This window comes from Pristiophorus japonicus, chromosome 1, assembly GCF_044704955.1.
Source record: "Pristiophorus japonicus isolate sPriJap1 chromosome 1, sPriJap1.hap1, whole genome shotgun sequence".
NCBI classification, from domain to species: domain Eukaryota; kingdom Metazoa; phylum Chordata; class Chondrichthyes; family Pristiophoridae; genus Pristiophorus; species Pristiophorus japonicus.
Genome location: NC_091977.1, coordinates 331,719,142 through 331,740,104, shown reverse-complemented (window position 1 = coordinate 331,740,104; position 20,963 = coordinate 331,719,142). Strand labels below are relative to the sequence as shown.

General features: G+C 45.3%; 1 protein-coding gene across 1 annotated transcript in view; it reads left to right on the top strand.

Annotated features, from left to right (window-relative positions):
* The window catches only part of bmper (BMP binding endothelial regulator), a 166,230-nt gene that overhangs the window by 13,223 nt on the left and 132,044 nt on the right, over nucleotides 1-20,963 (top strand). The window contains exons 3-4 of the mRNA XM_070874387.1: nucleotides 19,461-19,560; nucleotides 20,582-20,664. Of these exons, the coding sequence (XP_070730488.1) occupies nucleotides 19,461-19,560; nucleotides 20,582-20,664 (183 nt within the window). The remainder of the gene's footprint in view (nucleotides 1-19,460; nucleotides 19,561-20,581; nucleotides 20,665-20,963) is intronic.

Sequence of the window (20,963 nt, the reverse complement as noted above, 5' to 3'; positions counted from 1 at the left end):
CTAATCCCAGGGCTCTGGGCAGTCGGTTCTGACCCATATTGTGTGTAAATCAATTTCAGATCAATCACCTGCATGATTACAGTGCACGCTGGTCCAATGTCATAGAAACATAGAAACATAGAAAATAGGTGCAGGAGTAGGCCATTCGGCCCTTCGAGCTTGCACCGCCATTCAACATCTAACTCCTTTTTGAATATATTTAGTGAATTAGCCTCAACGACTTTTAGTGGTAGAGAATTCCACAGGTTCACCACTCTCTGGGTGAAGAAGTTTCTCCTCATCTCGGTCCTAAATGGCTTATCCCTTATCCTTAGACTGTGACCCCTGGTTTGGGACTTCCCCAACATTGGGAACATTCTTCCTGCATCTAAGCTGTCGAAACCCATCAGAATTTTAAACGTTTCTATGAGATCCCCTCTCACTCTTCTGAATACAAGCCCAGTTGATCCAGTCTTTCTTGATATGTCAGTCCCGCCATCCTGGGAATCAGTCTGGTGAACCTTCGCTGCACTCCCTCAATAGCAAGAATGTCCTTCCTCAAGTTAGGAGACCAAAACTGTACACAATACTCCAGGTGTGGCCTCACCAAGGCCCTGTACAACTGTAGCAACACCTCCCTGCCCCTGTACTCAAATCCCCTCGCTATGAAGGCCAACATGCCATTTGCTTTCTTAACCGCCTGCTTTACCTGCATGCCAACCTTCAATGACTGATGTCATGAACCCACAGCAGCTATGATTCTGTAAGCATTCAAACCTCGGAAATGGAGGAAAATTTAATACGATTGGAGCTGATCCTCCATCTCTCTCCAGCAAGAATGATCAGGCATTCAATAACTTGAGAGAGTTTTTGTTCAGTATTGTTGTTCTCTGATGGTATTGTGAACTAAAGGAGATGCAGTTGATCCCTGATAACATGTATAAAGAGCTCTCATCCTAGATTAGGGCATCTAACAATCTGGGTGAATAAGAATGACACTCCAGGACTGTCCTTGTAAAGTCATCGTGCTTGGCTGTACTATCATAGAAACATAGAAACATAGAAACATAGAAAATAGGTGCAGGAGTAGGCCATTCAGCCCTTCTAGCCTGCACCGCCATTCAATGAGTTCATGGCTGAACATGAAACTTCAGTACCCCCTTCCTGCTTTCTCGCCATAACCCTTGATCCCCCGAGTAGTAAGGACTTCATCTAACTCCCTTTTGAATATATTTAGTGAATTGGCCTCAACTACTTTCTGTGGTAGAGAATTCCACAGGTTCACCACTCTCTGGGTGAAGAAGTTTCTCCTCATCTCGGTCCTAAATGGCTTACCCCTTATCCTCAGACTGTGACCCCTGGTTCTGGACTTCCCCAACATTGGGAACATTCTTTCTGCATCTAACCTGTCTAAACCCGTCAGAATTTTAAACGTTTCTATGAGATCCCCTCTCATTCTTCTGAACTCCAGTGAATACAAGCCCAGTTGATCCAATCTTTCTTGATAGGTCAGTCCCGCCATCCCGGGAATCAGTCTGGTGAACCTTCGCTGCACTCCCTCAATAGCAAGAATGTCCTTCCTCAAGTTAGGAGACCAAAACTGTACACAATACTCCAGGTGTGGCCTCACCAAGGCCCTGTACAACTGTAGCAACACCTCCCTGCCCCTGTATTCAAATCCCCTCGCTATGAAGGCCAACATGCCATTTGCTTTCTTAACCGCCTGCTGTACCTGCATGCCAACCTTCAATGACTGATGTACCATGACACCCAGGTCTCGTTGCACCTTCCCTTTTCCTAATCTGTCACCATTCAGATAATAGTCTGTCTCTCTGTTTTTACCACCAAAGTGGATAACCTCACATTTATCCACATTATACTTCATCTGCCATGCATTTGCCCACTCACCTAACCTATCCAAGTCACTCTGCAGCCTAATAGCATCCTCCTCGCAGCTCACACTGCCACCCAACTTAGTATCATCTGCAAATTTGGAGATACTGCATTTAATCCCCTCGTCTAAATCATTAATGTACAATGTAAACAGCTGGGGCCCCAGCACAGAACCTTGCGGCACTCCACTAGTCACTGCCTGCCATTCTGAAAAGTACCCGTTTACTCCTACTCTTTGCTTCCTGTCTGACAACCAGTTCTCAATCCACATCAGCACACTACCCCCAATCCCATGTGCTTTAACTTTGCACATTAATCTCTTGTGTGGGACCTTGTCGAAAGCCTTCTGAAAGTCCAAATATACCACATCAACTGGTTCTCCTTTGTCCACTTTACTGGAAACATCCTCAAAAAATTCCAGAAGATTTGTCAAGCATGATTTCCCTTTCACAAATCCATGCTGACTTGGACCTATCATGTCACCATTTTCCAGATGCACTGCTATGACATCCTTAATAATTGATTCCATCATTTTACCCACTACTGAGGTCAGGCTGACCGGTCTATAATTCCCTGTTTTCTCTCTCCCTCCTTTTTTAAAAAGTGGGTTTACATTGGCTACCCTCCACTCCATAGGAACTGATCCAGAGTCAATGGAATGTTGGAAAATGACTGTCAATGCATCCGCTATTTCCAAGGCCACCTCCTTAAGTACTCTAGGATGCAATCCATCAGGCCCTGGGGATTTATCGGCCTTCAATCCCATCAATTTCCCCAAAACAATTTCCCGACTAATAAAGATTTCCCTCAGTTCCCCCTCCTTACTAGACCCTCTGACCCCTTTTATATCCGGAAGGTTGTTTGTATCCTCCTTAGTGAATACCGAACCAAAGTACTTGTTCAATTGGTCCGCCATTTCTTTGTTCCCCGTTATGACTTCCCCTGATTCTGACTGCAGTGGACCTACGTTTGTCTTCACCAACCTTTTTCTCTTTACATACCTATAGAAACTTTTGCAATCCGCCTTAATGTTCCCTGCAAGCTTCTTCTCGTACTCCATTTTCCCTGTCCTAATCAAACCCTTTGTCCTCCTCTGCTGAGTTCTAAATTTCTCCCAGTCCCCAGGTTCGCTGCTATTTCTGGCCAATTTGTATGCCACTTCCTTGGCTTTAATACTATCCCTGATTTCCCTAGATAGCCACGGTTGAGCCACCTTCCCCTTTTTATTTTTACGCCAGACAGGAATGTACAATTGTTGTACTTCATCCATGCGGTCTCTAAATGTCTGCCATTGCCCATCCACAGTCAACCCCCTAAGTATCATTCGCCAATCTATCCTAGCCAATTCACGCCTCATACCTTCAAAGTTACCCTTCTTTAAGTTCTGGACCATGGTCTCTGAAATTACTGTTTCATTCTCCATCCTAATGCAGAATTCCACCATATTATGGTCACTCTTCCCCAAGGGGCCTCGCACAATGAGATTGCTAATTAATCCTCTCTCATTACACAACACCCAGTCTAAGATGGCCTCCCCCCTAGTTGGTTCCTCAACATATTGGTCTAGAAAACCATCCCTTATGCACTCCAGGAAATCCTCCTCCACCGTATTGCTTCCAGTTTGGCTAGCCCAATCTATGTGCATATTAAAGTCACCCATTATAACTGCTACACCTTTATTGCATGCACCCCTAATTTCCTGTTTGATGCCCTCCCCAACATCCCTATTACTGTTTGGAGGTCTGTACACAATCTGTTTAGATTCTAGCGTATTTAACAATTGGCACATGAACAGTTTTTTTCATTGAGTGTAAAACTATTTCACTTCCTCTCCAGTCCTATTTTTACTGTTTCATTCCATTTGCCCCAATTCCCCTCTTCCTCGCACCCACTCTCTCGACCTGTGCCCACCTTCGCACCTGCTCTCTCGACCTGTGCCCACCTTCGCACCTGCTCTCTCGACCTGTGCCCACCTTCGCACCCACTCTCTCGACCTGTGCCCACCTTCCTCGCACCCGCTCTCTCGACCTGTGCCCACCTTCTCGCGGAGCACGTTGTGCGATGCTCCGCTCCATCAGGTGAGTCTCACTTGGCAGGTATGAGTCTCTTCGACTTGGGCCCAGAGGTAAGCGACATTCCCAACCTTTCAGTTGCTGATTCTACTAACCGGACCATTGAGAGCACCAGAAATTCTGCACCCAATTCTCTGGATGTTCTGTTGAGCCAGGCTCTGCACTGGGGGTTCAAACCCTGAAAGATTTACCCCATACAACTGTCTTTCGCTTCTTAAAGGGACACAAACTCCATGAAGAAAATAAATGAGCAAATCCTGCATGTTACTTTCCTCATGATGATGCCAGATTTGAGTCACAGATTTTCTGAGGGTGTAGTTATTAAAATTACTGTCACATTCCAGGATATTTTTACTATTTGGCCATAGAAGGATTTTGATGCAATTTACAGTAAAATGTTACTTTTAAGTTACGTTTACCTCACAGGGATTTAGCATCTATCCAGGTTGCTTGAGACAGTGAGGGTCCATTAAAAACATCCCAGCCTACATTCACACATATTGACGTTGGTATGACCCTGGTCACTTGTGCTCAGCAGGGATTCGTTGCCAGGGGACCCTCTAGCTAGGTGCTGGTTTAATTGGCAGCTCAGTTGGCCAATCGCTGGACACAGAAAGTTGGGCGAGAGGCAGATGTGAATCCTTCGGCTTCCTTTTCAGCCGAGAAATAAGGGAACAAAAGATCACACAGTTTGGGAGTTCTGGGAATGAAGCCAGAGCGAATGTTCTCTCATTAAGTTCAGGGCTGACCAGTTTCAGAGAGTCTTCTGGTAAAAGACTGCATTTAGCCCACTAACATGGATAATGTGGTGTGTTTGGTATTTTCTTTGTTATGAGTGTTAGAAAAATAAGTTGAAGCAAGGTGAGATTTACTTTAAAAATTACACTGTTCACTTGTTGTTTGTAAAATAAATCAGCCTGATGATTTATAATCAGCCTTTTTCACTGAAGCATTAATCAGATTACCATTCAGAAGACTGCAGAACTTTATATGAAGGCGTTTACGGGTTTATAATATTCAGGATATATGACCGGGGCATGCATAGTTAACGCTGAAGGGCACGCTATCATAAAGGCTGGATATTGGGCAATAAGGGTAAGCTTCCGATCGTAGGGGTCACGGGATCCGCTTTTGGGAGAGACCACTAACGCTAAACTCTCAAAACTATTTTGTGCAGAACACAAAATCGTAACAACTGTGTTAATGTTACCCACCAATCGTAAAATCCAGGCTGATATGTTTTGGCGTAATTCACAGTGTTGTGTCATGTTATAAACAGATTTAAAAAAAGATTTACTGGGGACTTCCCAGTGGAGATTGTGCCCCCTCTAACCTGTATCGCATTCCACGCGTACACCTGTGTCCTCAAATGCTCTACGATGATCACAATGATCCATCACTTGTGATTTCTCAGTAAGTTAGCGGGTGTACGACGGCACAGGTCACTGCTTACACTGTTTGATGTGGAGACTGTCGTGCGAGAATTACACAATCCGTCCCACTTAGCAACAGCCAGATTCCAGGCACAGAGCTCTCTGTCTCAACAACCCATCTACCATAATTGGCATCACTAGCTTGCTTGCTTTTTAAGTTACCTTTGAAGTTCAAGTTAATATTTTGAATATTTCTGTGACACTTTTATTAGTATAATTTTTTTTCAGTTGCAATAATCAAAGTGATTTTGCAATACAGTTGAGAGAACACAAAGACTTCTATGAGAGAGAGATGCACAAAATTACAGGTCATGTTTAAATGAACAAATTATTGAGAAAGATGGTTGCTGAGTGACAGGAGAATAGTTCAGCTCTCACCAGGGTTACCATAGGCTGTGTGATTTATATTCCATCTTCAGAGGGCAAATAACTTTTACAGAACCCTTTCAATGAAGCATTTTATGCGCTTTTAAGACAGAGTAGTGCCTCTCTGCTCCCCTGAGGTGGAATCAACTCATCACTGCATCGAGATTGGGATTTTAGCCATTGTGAAAGGGAAACAATCAAAATAACAGAAGAAAGCGGCTGCCATGTTTTAGTAGTTTGTTTACTCATTGCCCACTGTGCCTGTGAGCTAAATTATCTCCACATACAGATATCTGGGCACTGGCCTTCTCACCAGCTCAGTGACTTACTGCTGACACAGCCGGTACTTTGTGCTGATAGATTAGTTTCCTCCAGGTTTTTGGGGGGGAAAGATTCTTTGTGCTCACCAAGCTGAGAGATGTTGTAACTGAGGAACTAAATGCTTTTGCATTTCAGGATCCTGAGATCAGCATCAATGCAGTCAGATGACAGCGTGAAGCGCCATCTACTGTTCCCCACCGACACACCTCAGCCCCAGGACACCACTGCAATGACACGGTGATACCTCACACTCACTCATCCCATTGCCTGGCTGAGCGAGGGGGCCAGACTTGGGGCACTTTTGTGCTCTTGCCCCCTTACCCACAAGTTATGACTGCCCAGGTTCACTTCACACAGTCAACAAAAAGAACATTTTATCCCATCATGGGAAGTGGATGAGGAATGTCATTCTGAACCCAAGCTCATCCATCCATTTAAAACATCCGCCCCCGTCATTGCATCAGCCCCTTGTGCTCGCTGGCCTACATTGGCTCCCAGTCCGGCATCACCTTGATTTTAACATTCTTATCCTTATTGAGGGAGTGCTGCATTGTCGGAGGGGCAGTACTGAGGGAGCGCTGTACTGTCCGAGGGTCAGTACTGAAGGAGCGCTGTACTGTCCGAGGGGCAGTACTGAGGGAGTGCTGCACTGTCCGAGGGGCAGTACTGAGGGAGCACTGCACTGTTGGGAGGGGCAGTACTGAGTGTGCTGCACTGTCCGAGGAGCAGTACTGAGAGAGCAGTGCACTGTCAGAGGGGCTGTACTGAGAGAGCAGTGCACTGTCAGAGGGGCTGTACTGAGGGAGCACTGCACTGTTGGGAGGGGCAGTACTGAGTGTGCTGCACTGTCCGAGGAGCAGTACTGAGGGAGTGCTGCACTGTCCGAGGGGCAGTACTGAGGGAGTGCTGCACTGTCCGAGGGGCAGTACTGAGGGAGCATTGCACTGTTGGGAGGGGCAGTACTGAGTGTGCTGCACTGTCCGAGGAGCAGTACTGAGAGAGCAGTGCACTGTCAGAGGGGCTGTACTGAGAGAGCAGTGCACTGTCAGAGGGGCTGTACTGAGGGAGCACTGCACTGTTGGGAGGGGCAGTACTGAGTGTGCTGCACTGTCCGAGGAGCAGTACTGAGAGAGCAGTGCACTGTCAGAGGGGCTGTACTGAGGGAGCACTGCACTGTTGGGAGGGGCAGTACTGAGTGTGCTGCACTGTCCGAGGAGCAGTACTAAGGGAGTGCTGCACTGTCCGAGGGGCAGTACTGAGGGAGTGCTGCACTGTCCGAGGGGCAGTACTGAGGGAGCACTGCACTGTTGGGAGGGGCAGTACTGAGTGTGCTGCACTGTCCGAGGAGCAGTACTGAGAGAGCAGTGCACTGTCAGAGTGGCTGTACTGAGGGCGTGCTGCGCTGATGGACGTGCAATACTGAGGGAGTGCTGCACTGTCAGAGGGACAGGGCGTGCTGCACTAACGGAGGGGCAGTACTGAGGGAGTGCAACACTGTCAGAGGGGCAGTACTGAGGGAACAGTGCACTGTCAGAGGGGCAGTACTGAGGAAGTGCTACACTGTTGGAGGGACAGTAATGAGGGGGTGCTGCACTGACAGAGGAGCAGTACTGAGGGAGCGCTGCACTATCAGAAGGGCCGTCTTTTGGTTGAGACTTTAAACCGAGGCCCCATCTGCCTCTCGGGTGGGCGTAAAAGATCCCATGGCATTATTTGAAGAAGAGCAGGGGAGTTCTCCTTGGTGTCCTGGCCAATATTTATCCCTCAACCAACATCACTAATAAAAACAAATGATCTGGTCATTATCACATTGTTGCTCATGGGAGCTTGTTGTGTGCAAATTGGCTGCTGTGTTTCCTATATTACAACAGTGACTACTCTTCAAAAGTATTTCATTGACTGTGAAGCGCTTTGGGACTTCCTGAGGTCATGAAAGGTGCTATATAAATGCAAGTCCTTTGTTATTTTCTATCAGTGTTATCATTCTTTGTAATTGTTCAAAGTATGAAAAATGTTCAAATTCACTCGTGGATTTTCTGTTGAAGAACACGTGGCTCTAAGCAGCTGTGGTTATTTTGAGCAGTAATGAATGTATGTCAGGGATACGAGGCAGTAAACAGTCTCTGTGCAAACTGACAGTATCATGAGCCAAAGCATTTCATCGAAGTGATGGAAGGATTTATCGCTCTGGGAGCTAATCTGAGTGGGCTGATTGTTACTAGACTCTGGAGTCAAATCATTTTTTCAAAGGGTTTCCTCAAAAGACAAACTAAGAAATTCCACGTGGACCTGCATGTAGCTGAAGCCCTCTGGGCACTGTTTAGCAAAGAGCTGTTGAGTTGGACCCCTACAAAGCACCAATCCCACATCCCTGCCAGACTATTTCATCCTTAAATCTTCACTTAGGTTTTCTTTGTCCATTTGTGGAGACTTGCCAGTGTGTGTCAGTGTGAGTCTGCCTTGCATGGATTGGTCCTTGCCAGTGTGTGTCAGTGTGAGTCTGCCTTGCATGGATTGGTCCTTGCCAGTGTGTCTCAGTGTGAGTCTGCCTTGCATGGATTGGTCCTTGCCAGTGTGTCTCAGTGTGAGTCTGCCTTGCATGGATTGGTCCTTGCCAGTGTGTGTCAGTGTGAGTCTGCCTTGCGTGGATTGGTCCTTGCCAGTGTGTGTCAGTGTGAGTCTGCGTGGCTCAGAGACAAGTGGAATTGGGCAGGTGATTGGCAATATGGGAAAAATCATCTAGGGAGCTTATGTTTTTTTCCTTTCCTTTTGCACTGATAGTTGGTATAATCAAATCATTAGAAAGGGCCAATTGTATGTCTGGCAGTCTAGTTCAGTTAGTCTAAACGCTGAGAGCTGGAGGGGAGGGGACCCTCAGTGTAACTAAATCCTGAATCTGGTCTTGATAAATAGGTTTATGATTCCGTTACATGAAGAAAGCAGGAAATCTTCCCCTAAGGTAAAATGCATGAACAAAATGAAGATTTAACATACTGACTATGTGTCCCACAATGCACCAGCCTCCTGAACACCCTTTCTAACTACACTGAATGTAATTCACCATCATTGAATCCTTACTGGAACACCACACCCTGCACTGATCCTGGCTCCGTTATCCTGGAAATAACAATAGATACTCCATATGGAATGGATGTGTTTACTGATAGATCCACTGCAATAAGGCCGTGTGTTTTTTGTATCATAGGAATTGAGAACAGCTTCTTTCTTTGATTAATGAATTCTCAATCATCTGCTACAGTCTCTGTGTCTCTGTGCATGTGTGTGTATGCCTGTGAGTCTGTGCCCCATTGTGTATCTGTGCATGTGTGTACATGAGTGTGTGTGCGTCTGTGTGTGAATGTGTGTGTGTCTGAGTGTGTGTGTGTGTTTCTGTTATATTTCTTCCTCCTATTTTCTTTTGAATCCCCGTTCTGACCGTTTCTAGTGATTGTGGGTCTAGATTGAGCTGATTTCGATACAAGATTAAATGGAAGAGATTTAGGACAGAGAGCTGCAGAAACATTTTTGCACAGAGGGTTGTGAGGCTGTGGAATTACTACTGGAGATAGTGATTGAAGCAGAGACTATATAAGAACAGGTTCGATAGGTGGTTGAAGGAAAGGGGAATAAAGGGAAATGGGAACAGTGCGGGTACATGGGATTAGGACACTGCCCCTGTGGAGGATAAGCACCAGCATGGACTGGTTGGGCCGAACGGCCTGTTTCCATGTTGTAATTTCGGAGTAAAATGAAAAGTTGGGTAATTAAGTGCTTTTTTATCCATCCAGGCATGTTTAGGCTATCAGTCCCTGGCTCCTAATCCCTTTGGCAGGGCTGCTGTTTCCAGGAGCAGGCAGGCACGCTGCCAATTTAATGAAAGGGTGGCCTTCACCAGTGGGATTTTCATCCCTTCATTTTAATTTGGAAATATTTTTAGCAGCATTGACAACAATCTTTGAAAGTTAAATTTCCTTGTGCTGTTTATTTACAGAAGTAATGAGTGTGAGCTTGTTCACAGAGTGTATCTGAAGCAGTTTTTTTTACTTTAATGAGCTGAGCATTTTACGGTGTATTTTCTGATAATACTGCCTCTATGAAACGCTGTTTGCCTTGGTTGCTATGCCCAGATATTTTACTATTTGTGTTATTTGATCCTTACATGTCTATTCTATGTCCGTGTATGATATGTGCACTGCACCAGGTAGCATTACTGGCAGAAATCCACAGCCATCCCCAGGAAAACAGCTTTCTCATCCCAAAATCAACTGAGAACTTGAGAGGTTGTAGCCATCAGGAAAGGTTGAACAGGCTGGGGCTCCTTACTCTAGAAAAGAGAAGACTGAGGGGACACTTGATGGAGATCTTTAAGATTATGAAAGGGTTTGATAGGGTAGACATAGAGAAGATGTTTCAACTTGTAAGGGAGTCCAGAACTAGGGGCCATGAATATAAGACAGTCACTAATAAATCCAATAGGGAATTCAGGAGAAACTTCTTTACCCAGAGAGTGGTTAGAATGTGAAACTTGCTACCACAAGGAATGGTTGAGGCAAATAGCATAGATGCATTAAAGGGAAAACTAGATAAACAAATGAGGGAGCAAGAAATAAAAGAATATGCTGATAGGGTGAGATGAAGAGGAGTGGGAGGAACCTCATGCGGAGCATAAACACTGGCATAGATCTGTTGGGCCAAATACAATGTTCGCTTTTGTTGTGTATGCAATAACTCAATAGACTGAATACTGTAAACTCCGAAAAGGTACAAACCTGGCTCTACTTTATTAGGGCCCAAAGTGATTATGGAGAGAAAGCAGGAATGGGGTACTGAAATTGCATGATCAGCCATGATCATATTGAATGGTGGTGCAGGCTCAAAGGGCCGAATGGCCTACTCCTGTAACTATTTTCTATGTTTCTATGGCTGGCCTTTTATACCTGGGCCGCGCATACGTGCGCACAGCCCAATGACCTCCGACAGTGACACCACCTGGTGGCTAATAAACCCAAGCATACATACATGACAATATCCCCCTTTAAGATATTAGTAACGGTCTTTTTACAAATTGAGATGATTCGGGGCTTTCCGCTCCTGAGTTGAACGTCTCAGTTCAACTCCAGCCTTGGGCGAGCGTTCTGAGTCTGTTATGACTGGGGGCTGGGTAGCCGATCTGATGGGAGTGGCAATGACCACGTTAGGGATTGAAAGTCCAGATTCATTGACCATGTCAGGGATTGAAAGTCCAGATTCATTGATGACAGCGGAGTCCTCTGATGACTGAGGGTAGGTTGGTTGGTCACTGATTGTGTCTTCCTCAGACTGTTCCGGTTCATCCGTGTGCCGCAGCTTTATCTGATCAATATGTTTCCTGCATGTTTGCCCATTCTTGAGCTTAACGATAGACACTCTGTTACCCTCCTTGGCCATAACAGTACCGGCGATCCGTTTGGGACCTTGACCATAATTCAGTACATACATAGGATCATTGATAGAAATGTCGCATGACACAGTAGCGCGATCATGATACCCTTGCTGACTTTGACGTCTGTATTCGACACGATTATTCAAGTCGTATTCAACTACTACTTCATCAGTAGTTCAGCAGGGGAGATCCCGGTAAGAGTATGGGGTCTTGTCCTGTAACTAAGCAATATGCATGACAAGCGAGTTTGCCATGAACCTTGAGTTACACGTTTCATACTCTGCTTGATGTTTGGACCGTACACTCTGCTTGTCCATTGGATGCGGGTTTGAATGGTGCTGACCTCACATGTTTGATAGCATTGAGTTTCATGAACTCTTGAAACTCCAGACTAGTGAAGCAAGATCCGTTGTCACTTACAGCGATGTCAGGCAGACCATGTGTAGCAAACATAACACGAAGGCTCTCAATGGTAGCTGTGGATGTGCTGGATGACTTGATTGTACACTCTATTCACTTGGAATAAGCATCCACCACAACTAAGAACATCTTTCCTAGGAAGGAACGTGCAAAGTCGATGTGGATCCTGGACCATGGTTTAGATGGCCACGGCCACAGACTCAGCAGCGATTCCACTGGTACTTTACTAAACTGCATGCAAGCGTTGCACTGATGCACACATGATTCCAAATCAGAGTCAATTCCAGGCCACCATACATGAAACCTCGCAATGGCTTTCATCATGACAATACCGGGATGCGTGCTATGTAGATCATGCACAAATTTCTCTCTGCCTTTCTTGGGCATAACAACACGATTACCCCACAGTATACAATCTGATTGAATGTATAATTTGTCTTTGCGACGGATGTAAGGTTTGGTCTCCTCACACATTTGCTTGGGTATGGTAGACCAATCGCCACTAAGGATACAACGTTTCACAACCGATAATATCAGGTCTTGGCTGATCCAGGTCTTAACTTGTTGAGCCATGACAGGGGTTCCTTCACTTTCAAAAGCATCCATGACTAACAGCAGGTCTTCCAGTTGTGGCGTATCCATCTCCGGTGTGGGCAACGGCAGACGGCTCAATGCATCGGCACAATTCACAGTGCCAGGTCTATGGCAAATGACATAATCATAGGCAGATAATGTCAGCGTCCACCTCTGGATGTGGGACGATGCATTGGTATTGATACCTTTGTTTTCCGAAAACAATGAAATGAGTGGTTTGTGATCTGTTTCCAGTTCAAACCGAAGACCCAACAGGTACTAATGCATCTTTTTAACCCCCTACACACAGGCTAGTGCTTCTTTCTCTACCATGCTGTAGGCTCTTTCCTCCTTTGACAAACTTTTTGAAGCATATGCAACAGGTTGTAATTTGCCCGACTCATTAGCTTGTTGGAGCACGCAACCAACTCCATATGACGAAGCATCACAGGCCAATACTAGACGCTTACATGGATCATAATGTACCAGCAGCTTGTCAGAGCAAAGCAGACTAGTAGCTTTCTCAAAAGCTCGATCTTGAGACGCACCCCAAACCCAGTTGTCGCCTTTTCTTAGCAGCATATGCAGTGGCTCGAATAAGGTGCTCAGTCTAGGTAAGAAATTACCAAAGTAGTTGAGTAGACCAAGGAATGAATGCAGCTCCATCACATTCTGAGGCTTGGGAGCATTTTTGATGGCCTTGGTTTTCGAGTCCATAGGCCTGATACCGTCAGCAGCAATTTTCCTCCCCAGAAATTCGACTTCCGGTGCCATGAAGACGCACTTCGAGCATTTCAGTCTGAGTCCCACTTTGTCCAGACAATGTAGAACCTCTTCCAGCTTGTTCAGATGTTCAGTGGTGTCACGACCTGTGACCAGTATGTCATCTTGGAACATGACGGTTCTAGGGACGGACTTCAGTAGACTCTCCATGTTCTTCTGAAATATGGATGCAGAATTCCAAATGGGCACATGTTGTAGATAAACAGTCCTTTATGAGTGTTGATGCACGGAAGTTTCTTCGACGTGTCGACCAGCTCCTGTGTCATGTAAGCTGACATCAGATCCAGTTTTGTGAACGACTTTCCCCCGGCTAGCGTTGCTTCAGCCTTCGGTAACGGGTATTGATCCTGTTTCGAAACTCGGTTGATCGTAACTTTGTAGTCTCCACAAATCCTGACAGTGCCATCACTTTTCAACACAGGAACAATGGGGCCGGCCCATTCGTTAAATTCGACCGGTGATATGATCCCTTCACGCTGGAGTCTGTCCAGTTCGATTTCGACCTTCTCCCTCATCATGTACAGAACTGCCTGAGCTTTATGATGGATGGGTCTTGCATCCGAGTCCACGTGGATCTGCACCTTGGCTCCCGTGAAATTGCCGATGCCTGGTGCAAATAGCGAGGGGAATTTGCTCAGCACTTGAGCACATGGAGTATCATCCTCCGATAACAATGCTTTGATCTCGTTACGGTTCTATATGATTTTTTCTAACCAGTTCCTGCCGAACAGCATTGGACTATTGCCTGGAACAATCCATAACGGTAAATCGTGAACTGCACCATCATACGATTTCCTCCCGGCTAGCGTTGCATCAGCCTTCGGTAACGGGTACTTGATTACTCCACTGCCAATCACCATTATGAGTTCTTTAGTGTATTTACGCAACTTGGCATTGACTGGACTCAGCTTAGGCCTCACAGCCTTAGTATTCCACAACCTGTCGAATGTCCTCTGGCTCATTATTGATTGACTCGCACCCGTGTCCAATTCTATTGATACCGGCACACCATTAAATTTTACCTCAATCATTATCGATTGGCTCTTTGTTAGGAATAAATACAGTCCATACACTTCCTCCTCTGGTATCTAGGATTGCATATCCGGATCCGCGCTAGACTGGCCATCATCCTCCACGTGGTGTGTCGCAGCACGCTTGCTCAGTTGCGGACACGTGCGCTGGAGAATCCCCACTCTCGAACAGCCTTTACAAATATACTGTTTAAACCGACACTGATGATGCTGGTGATTTCCCCCACAACACCAACACAGTGATATCGGATTCATTCCCGTTGGCGGACTTTGAGCAGCCACAGGTTTCACGTGCGCAGTAGGGTAGGCCCTGCCATATGCAGCTCTGCCAAACGACGATACTATTTTGTTTACAGTACTTGCCGAGTTCCGATTTTTCAATGATATCTGCTTTAAGCTTTTGTCCGTCGTCATGGGCAATTGTGATGGCCTTGCTCAAATCCAGCGTCTCCGCCGCTAGTAGCTTGCGCAGGATCACCCCATGGTTGATGCCAATTACAAAGAAGTCCCGCAGCATGTCTGCCAATGCAGTTTTGAACTTACACAGTCCAGCTAGACATCTTACGAATTCCGATACATCCTGGCCCTCAGAATGAACGTGCATATAGAATCGAATGGCCTACTCCTGCACCTATTTTCTATGTTTCTATGTTTCAATGATATCTTGAGATGATGATGCCTTCATCTGGTTTGAGATGGTCATGTACCAGAGCACACAATGTTTCATAGTTCTTGTCCGTTGAACCTAAGGGTGAGAGGAGATTCTTTATGTCCATAGATTTTCGGACCGCAAACCGCAGACCGCCCAGCGACGAACTGCATCTGCCTCTTTCTCCATTTTGGTGGCGACGAAGTACTGGTTCAAGCGGGCTACAAAGTCTGCCCAATCTTCTCCCTCTACGAATCACTCCAGAATTCCAATTGTGCTCACTTTTGCATGCGAAGGTTCTTGTTACCGCGTTGCCAAATGTGTATGCAATAACTCAATAGACTGAATACTGTAAACTCTGAACAGATACAAACCTGGCTCTACTTTATTAGGGCCCAAAGTAATTACATTACAAGATGGCTGGCCTTTTATACCTGGGCCGCACACATGTGTGCACATCCCAATGACCTCCGACAGGGTTTACTAGCCACCTGGTACCTAGCCATGACAGCTTTAAGCTGCACAGCCATACTCCAGGGGTCCCTTGCAGCCGATGAGCCGGCTTTTAAATTGAAAAACCCACGCATGCGTGGACTTTTGATTGGGCCATGCAACTTGTAAAAGGGGCCATGTGGCCCAAAATAAAATTAGAGGGAGCATTGGCCAAATGGCCTGTTTCTGTGCTGTTCACTCTATGTAATTCTATGTACATGCACCCAACCCTGTCCTAGGCCCAGCTGCCTTCCTCTTACCTGAAGCAGAGCAGCTGGGGATTAGAGGGAAAGGGATGGGAGTGGAGGAGCTGTTAAATCTTGTCTTGCTGACCAACAAAGATTTTGTGACTGCTGTAGTTAAATTTGAAGTGGAGGGAAATAAGGAAGTATTGGAGATGAAGCGGAAAGAATATATGCCAAATAATCAGTGTGCCACATAGCATTTGTATGAGCCTGTGGCTGTTCTGAGGTCATGCTTGAAACCTTTTTTGCAAATTAATTCTTTTCCGCCGTTTTGTTAAATATCCCAAGCTGGGATTGGATGTCTCTAATTGTGTCGGAGCAGGAGGAGACCATCAGCCCCTCGAGCCTGCTCCACCATTCAATCAGATCATGGCTTATCTGTACCTCAGCTCCACTTACCAGCCTTTGCTCAATATCCCTTGATGCCCTTACCCAATAAAAATCGATCCATCTCTGTGTTGAAAGCTGCAATTGACTCCCAGCATCCACAGCCTTTTTAAGGGAGAGAGTTCCTGATTTTTACTACCCTTTGCGCGAAAAGGTGTTTCCTGATTTTCCTCCTAAATGGCCTGGCTCGAATTTTAAGATTATGTCCCCTCGTTCTTCATTTCCTCACCAGAGGAAATAGTTTCTCTGTATCTACCCGACCAAATCCTTTTCTTATTTTAAACAACTTGATCAGATCACAACTCAATCTTCATGAGAGTGGCTGTGTGTTGCTGTGCAGTTTTTAGGGAGTGTGTTCTTTTAGTGTTTTTGCCCTCTTCTCCTGAAGGCAGTAACTCATGTTGGCATACAGTTTCACAAGTGTTCGCTAGTCTCTGTTTTGAGCTGGTCCACAGGTTGTACTGTTAGTTGGCACCATAGCCTGACACTCACCCACCACAGAGGTCACCAGGGGGTAGCCCAGACTGGTCTCTTTTGGCTTCAATATCCCAAGAGACCAATTGTAAAGCCACTACAGCCTATCAGCTAACTCATTCCAGAGCGGCGATTAAACCTGAAGCCCTCCTGGCCTAAATGGGGCAGTAAGACAATGGGCTGCCTACCTTTATACAGTAAATTCTGCAATAAACATTTTTTTAGCTAAATTGTGCAGTAAGGTTAATTAAAAAGCAGAAATGTATTTCAAGCAATTATCAGTCCATTTCCTGCATAGGTTAAAGGTCGCCAACCAAACAATGCAATCTTGTGTCAGTTTATTTGATTTGCAAGAAGAAATAATTTCATTCCCTGTCCATTTTATTAGCAAGCGATGAATCATGAATGATATCCTTCATTAATAACCTCGAGAAAGGAGTCTGGCATTAATATTTAGCCCTCAATCTGCAACATGGTACATTATTACATTAATCATTGGTTTTGCATTGATGAAACATGTGATTGGACCTTGCTGCATAAGGTATAATTATTGAATTCCATCTCTCTCATGACCACTTCATTAACTGAATTTGACACAGATGTTACTCAAATTTTATTGATTTCATGAAAGATAGAATGCAGAATTGTAAACCTAAATATAGGTTTATGCCATTGCAAAGGAATTTTGTTCAACCTTATATGGTGGTTTATGGCAGACCAGAGTTTAAATTTATTAACTCGGCTGCAGATGTCTTAAACTGTAGGCAATAAAAAAAGCAATATGTGTATTATACTTTATCGAGCAGACAGTGGAGAAGGTTACACTTGACCATTCCTGGGTCTTTGCCTTTATTGAGAAACCAAAATGACAGTTAGTCGCATCTCGTAAGCTCCAATTGACCCCAAGCATCAACAGCTTTTTGGGGGAGAGAGTTCCAGATTTCCACTACCCTTTGTGTGAAGAGATGCTTCCTGACATCACCCTTGAATGGCCTACCTCTAATTTTAAAGTTGTGCCCCCTTGTTCTGGACTCCCCCCACCAGAAGAAATAGTTTCTCGCTCTCTACTCCTATCAACTCCTTTAACCATCTTAAACACCTTGATCAGATCATCCCTCAGACATCTATGCTCAAGGGAATACAAGCCTAGTCTATGCAATGTGTCCTCATGATTTAATCTTTTAAACCCAAGTATCATTCTGGCCAATCTGCGCTGCACCCCCCTCCAAAGCCAATAATCAGAAGTGCACTGTATAATTCAGTGTGCAAGATGGTCCCTGGTCATTGCTCATATTAGAATCATAGAATGGTTACAGAACAGAAGACCATTCGGCCCATCGAGCCCATGCCAGCTCTCTGCAAGTCCCACTCCCCTGCCTTTTCCCTGTAGCCCTGCAAATTATTTTCCTTCAGGTACTTATCCAACTTCCTTTTGAAAGCCTCAATTGAATCTGCCTCCACCAGCCTTTCAGGCAGTGCATTCCACATCCTAACCACTCACTGCATAAATATTTCTTTCCTATGTCACCTTTGGTTCTTCTGCCAATCACCTTAAATCTGTGGCCTCTGGTTCTTGACCCTTCAGCCAATGGGAACAGTTTCTCTTTATCTACTCTGCCTAGACACCCTCATGATTTTGAACACCTCTGTCAAATCTCCTCTCAATCTTCTCTGTTCTAAGCTTCTCTAGTCTACCCACGTAACTGAAGTCCCTTACCCTGTGTGGTCTGGTCACACCCTGCTGCCGTTAATGCCCCTTTTCCCCAGATTGTGCTTAGTATGACTGGGAGTTAACAGCAAGAAGATTAATCACTATAAACACTTTCGGATGAGAATTTTCTGCATCGCACTTACTCAGAAATGATCAAATTTATTCCGATCTTGACCATGGGAACTTGCGCCCAAATTTCCTATGGCGCTCATTTGCCTACACTGGAACTTAATAACTCAGGGTAAAACAAGTGTAAATGCAGTGCCACCAGTAGGGGCAATAGCGAGTGGGCTGCAGTCATCTGCCCTGGCACTGCACTCTCAGAACCTCTCGCTTCTGCTGCTCCTCTTCCATTATTATGCAGAACAGGGGCATCTTCATTGGGAAGCTCAATCCAACTGCTTCATCCTTTTAAATGCCGGGGGGTGGGACCTGAAACATTTTGGGTGCACTGAGACTGACGGCACTGGTTCTGGTTCAGGACAGTGCTGGTTCACGGTGAGAAAAATTCAAAACCATCATGAGGAAAATCGCTATCACATTCCAGAAAATCCAGTTAGACTAATATCAGGTGACTTTGGGCTGTGCTGCAACTAAATTTTCGGGGGTAATTCTACACCAGTGCATTACTGGTGTAAATACAGGAAACCCAAGTGAGCGGGTATTTGACGCGCTGGTGGGCCTATGTAAATGAACAGCAGACAGTTTTGGCGGATTTATCTCAGAAGAGGTGAGAATGATCAAGGAAATTTGTGCAAAACCGGCGTAAATTGTTACACGCAAATTCCCTCGCAAAAGAAAATAATACTAATGATATGTTGATAGGGTGATATAAAGTAAGTTGGAAGGAGGCTCATGTGGAGCATAAATACCAGCATAGACCTGTTGGGCCAAAGGGCCTGTTTCTGTGCTGTAAATTTGATGTAAATATAACATTATGTCACTGTTACACCAGGAAATTGGAGGCCATAAAGTCAGAAAGGTCAAATAATAGCTGGCAGCAAGTTTGAGAGTTTAGTTCAGTTTCTGCATTCATTTTATAATCAGAAACTCTCATTAGAACTGCTCGATTAGATGGTTCTCTTGCACCTCATTGCTGTTTATTATTACCCTACATGTGTGACACCTGATCAGCCAGTGTATATGTGATGCCGTTTATTGTGTTACATCACTTGTCAATTATTCTTTTCCTTCATTTCTTACTTGCAGAACAAAGAAGTAAGATGTACAAGAGAGAAGTGTCCTGTGCTGCCCAAAGACTGTGCTCTCATTATCAAACAGAGAGGAGGCTGCTGTGAAACATGCAAAGGTGCTTTAAAGTTGCTGTTTGCTGACTGTGCCTTTATGCTTGGCTGCTGTTTCAGGCCCTGTGCGATGGCAGTTGTATTTTATTTAATGCAGCTCTGACTTTTTCCATTGGACGATTTGTATTGATGCAGGGCACTGGTCACGGCATGCTGCAGAAAGATGCAGGCTGTGTTCTTCAAGACATTGCTAGGGCTGCTGAACATTTGCCCCTCCCCTGCCTGCTCAACAAACACAGGGGAGCTGATCGCTGGCCCTGCTTAAAATTTCATGTCACTGAGCAAGCAGTCCACCTCCTCCCAGATCACCACCCAGCGTCAAGACCAACATTTTTCCCCTTGCTTTTTTCTCCTCTCCTAAAATCCTAAGGACACAAACCCTAACCACGAGCCCAGAAACGCCTGGTAACTTGTCGCAATGGGCAGTCGTTCATTGTAAGTCTAGGCTAAGTGTCGGTGCAAAGGGAGTCACACGTAAAGCAAGCTCTTCTTCCCCGTCACTCAAGCACGCATACACACACAGAGGCACGCATGGACACATACATGCGCACACTTGCACACATACACACTTTCCAACAGGATAGCAAGCCATGAGATCCCTGGATAATTTACCCTGAAAGCAGGGTATGAAAGAAATTGGGAGAATTTTTTTTTACGCAACGAGTTGTTGTGATTGAGAATGCATTGCCAAAAAGGGCGGTGAAAGCAGATTTAATAATAACTTTAAATGTGGGAATTGGATAAATACTTGAAGGAGAAAAATGTGCAATGCTATGGGGAAAGAGCAGTGGAGTGGGATTAATTGGATAGCTCTTTCACAGAGCCGGTACAGACATGATGGGCCGAATGGCCTCTTTCTGTCCTGTATCATTCTATCAAACATTTGGATGGGGAGGGGGTTTGGATCTCAATGGAGAAAGATGGGCCAAACATCATTACTCATCTGTAATTATCTTGCGATCTTTCTTCATGTGGTTCCTAGGACTTGCTGACTCTTTCTGTGTCTTTGTCTCCTCTCTCCATAAGAGTGTGCGTTTAATGGAAAGTTGTACAACAGCTCAGCAGCCTGGCTTATCCCTTCCAAACCCTGCGTGATGCGGACATGTCAGGTATGTGTTCCTTCTGCGTCCTACCCATAATCGTGTGTTGAAGTGTTGGCTGGATTGAAATGGTGAGGATGTCTTTCTGCCAGTGCTATTGTGACACAACATAGTTAATACTGACAGAAACTATTTTAGTTAGCATCTTCTGGCATTGAATGGCCATGTGTTGGTTGTTGGAGTTGGCACTCACTGCCCTGCTTATCTCCTTCCATTGGCCCCAAACAGCTCTCCCTTGGGGCCTCCTTTTCTCCATCCCAACCAGGGCATCTCACCTTTGCCTAACCACGTTTCTGCAGCTATATCTC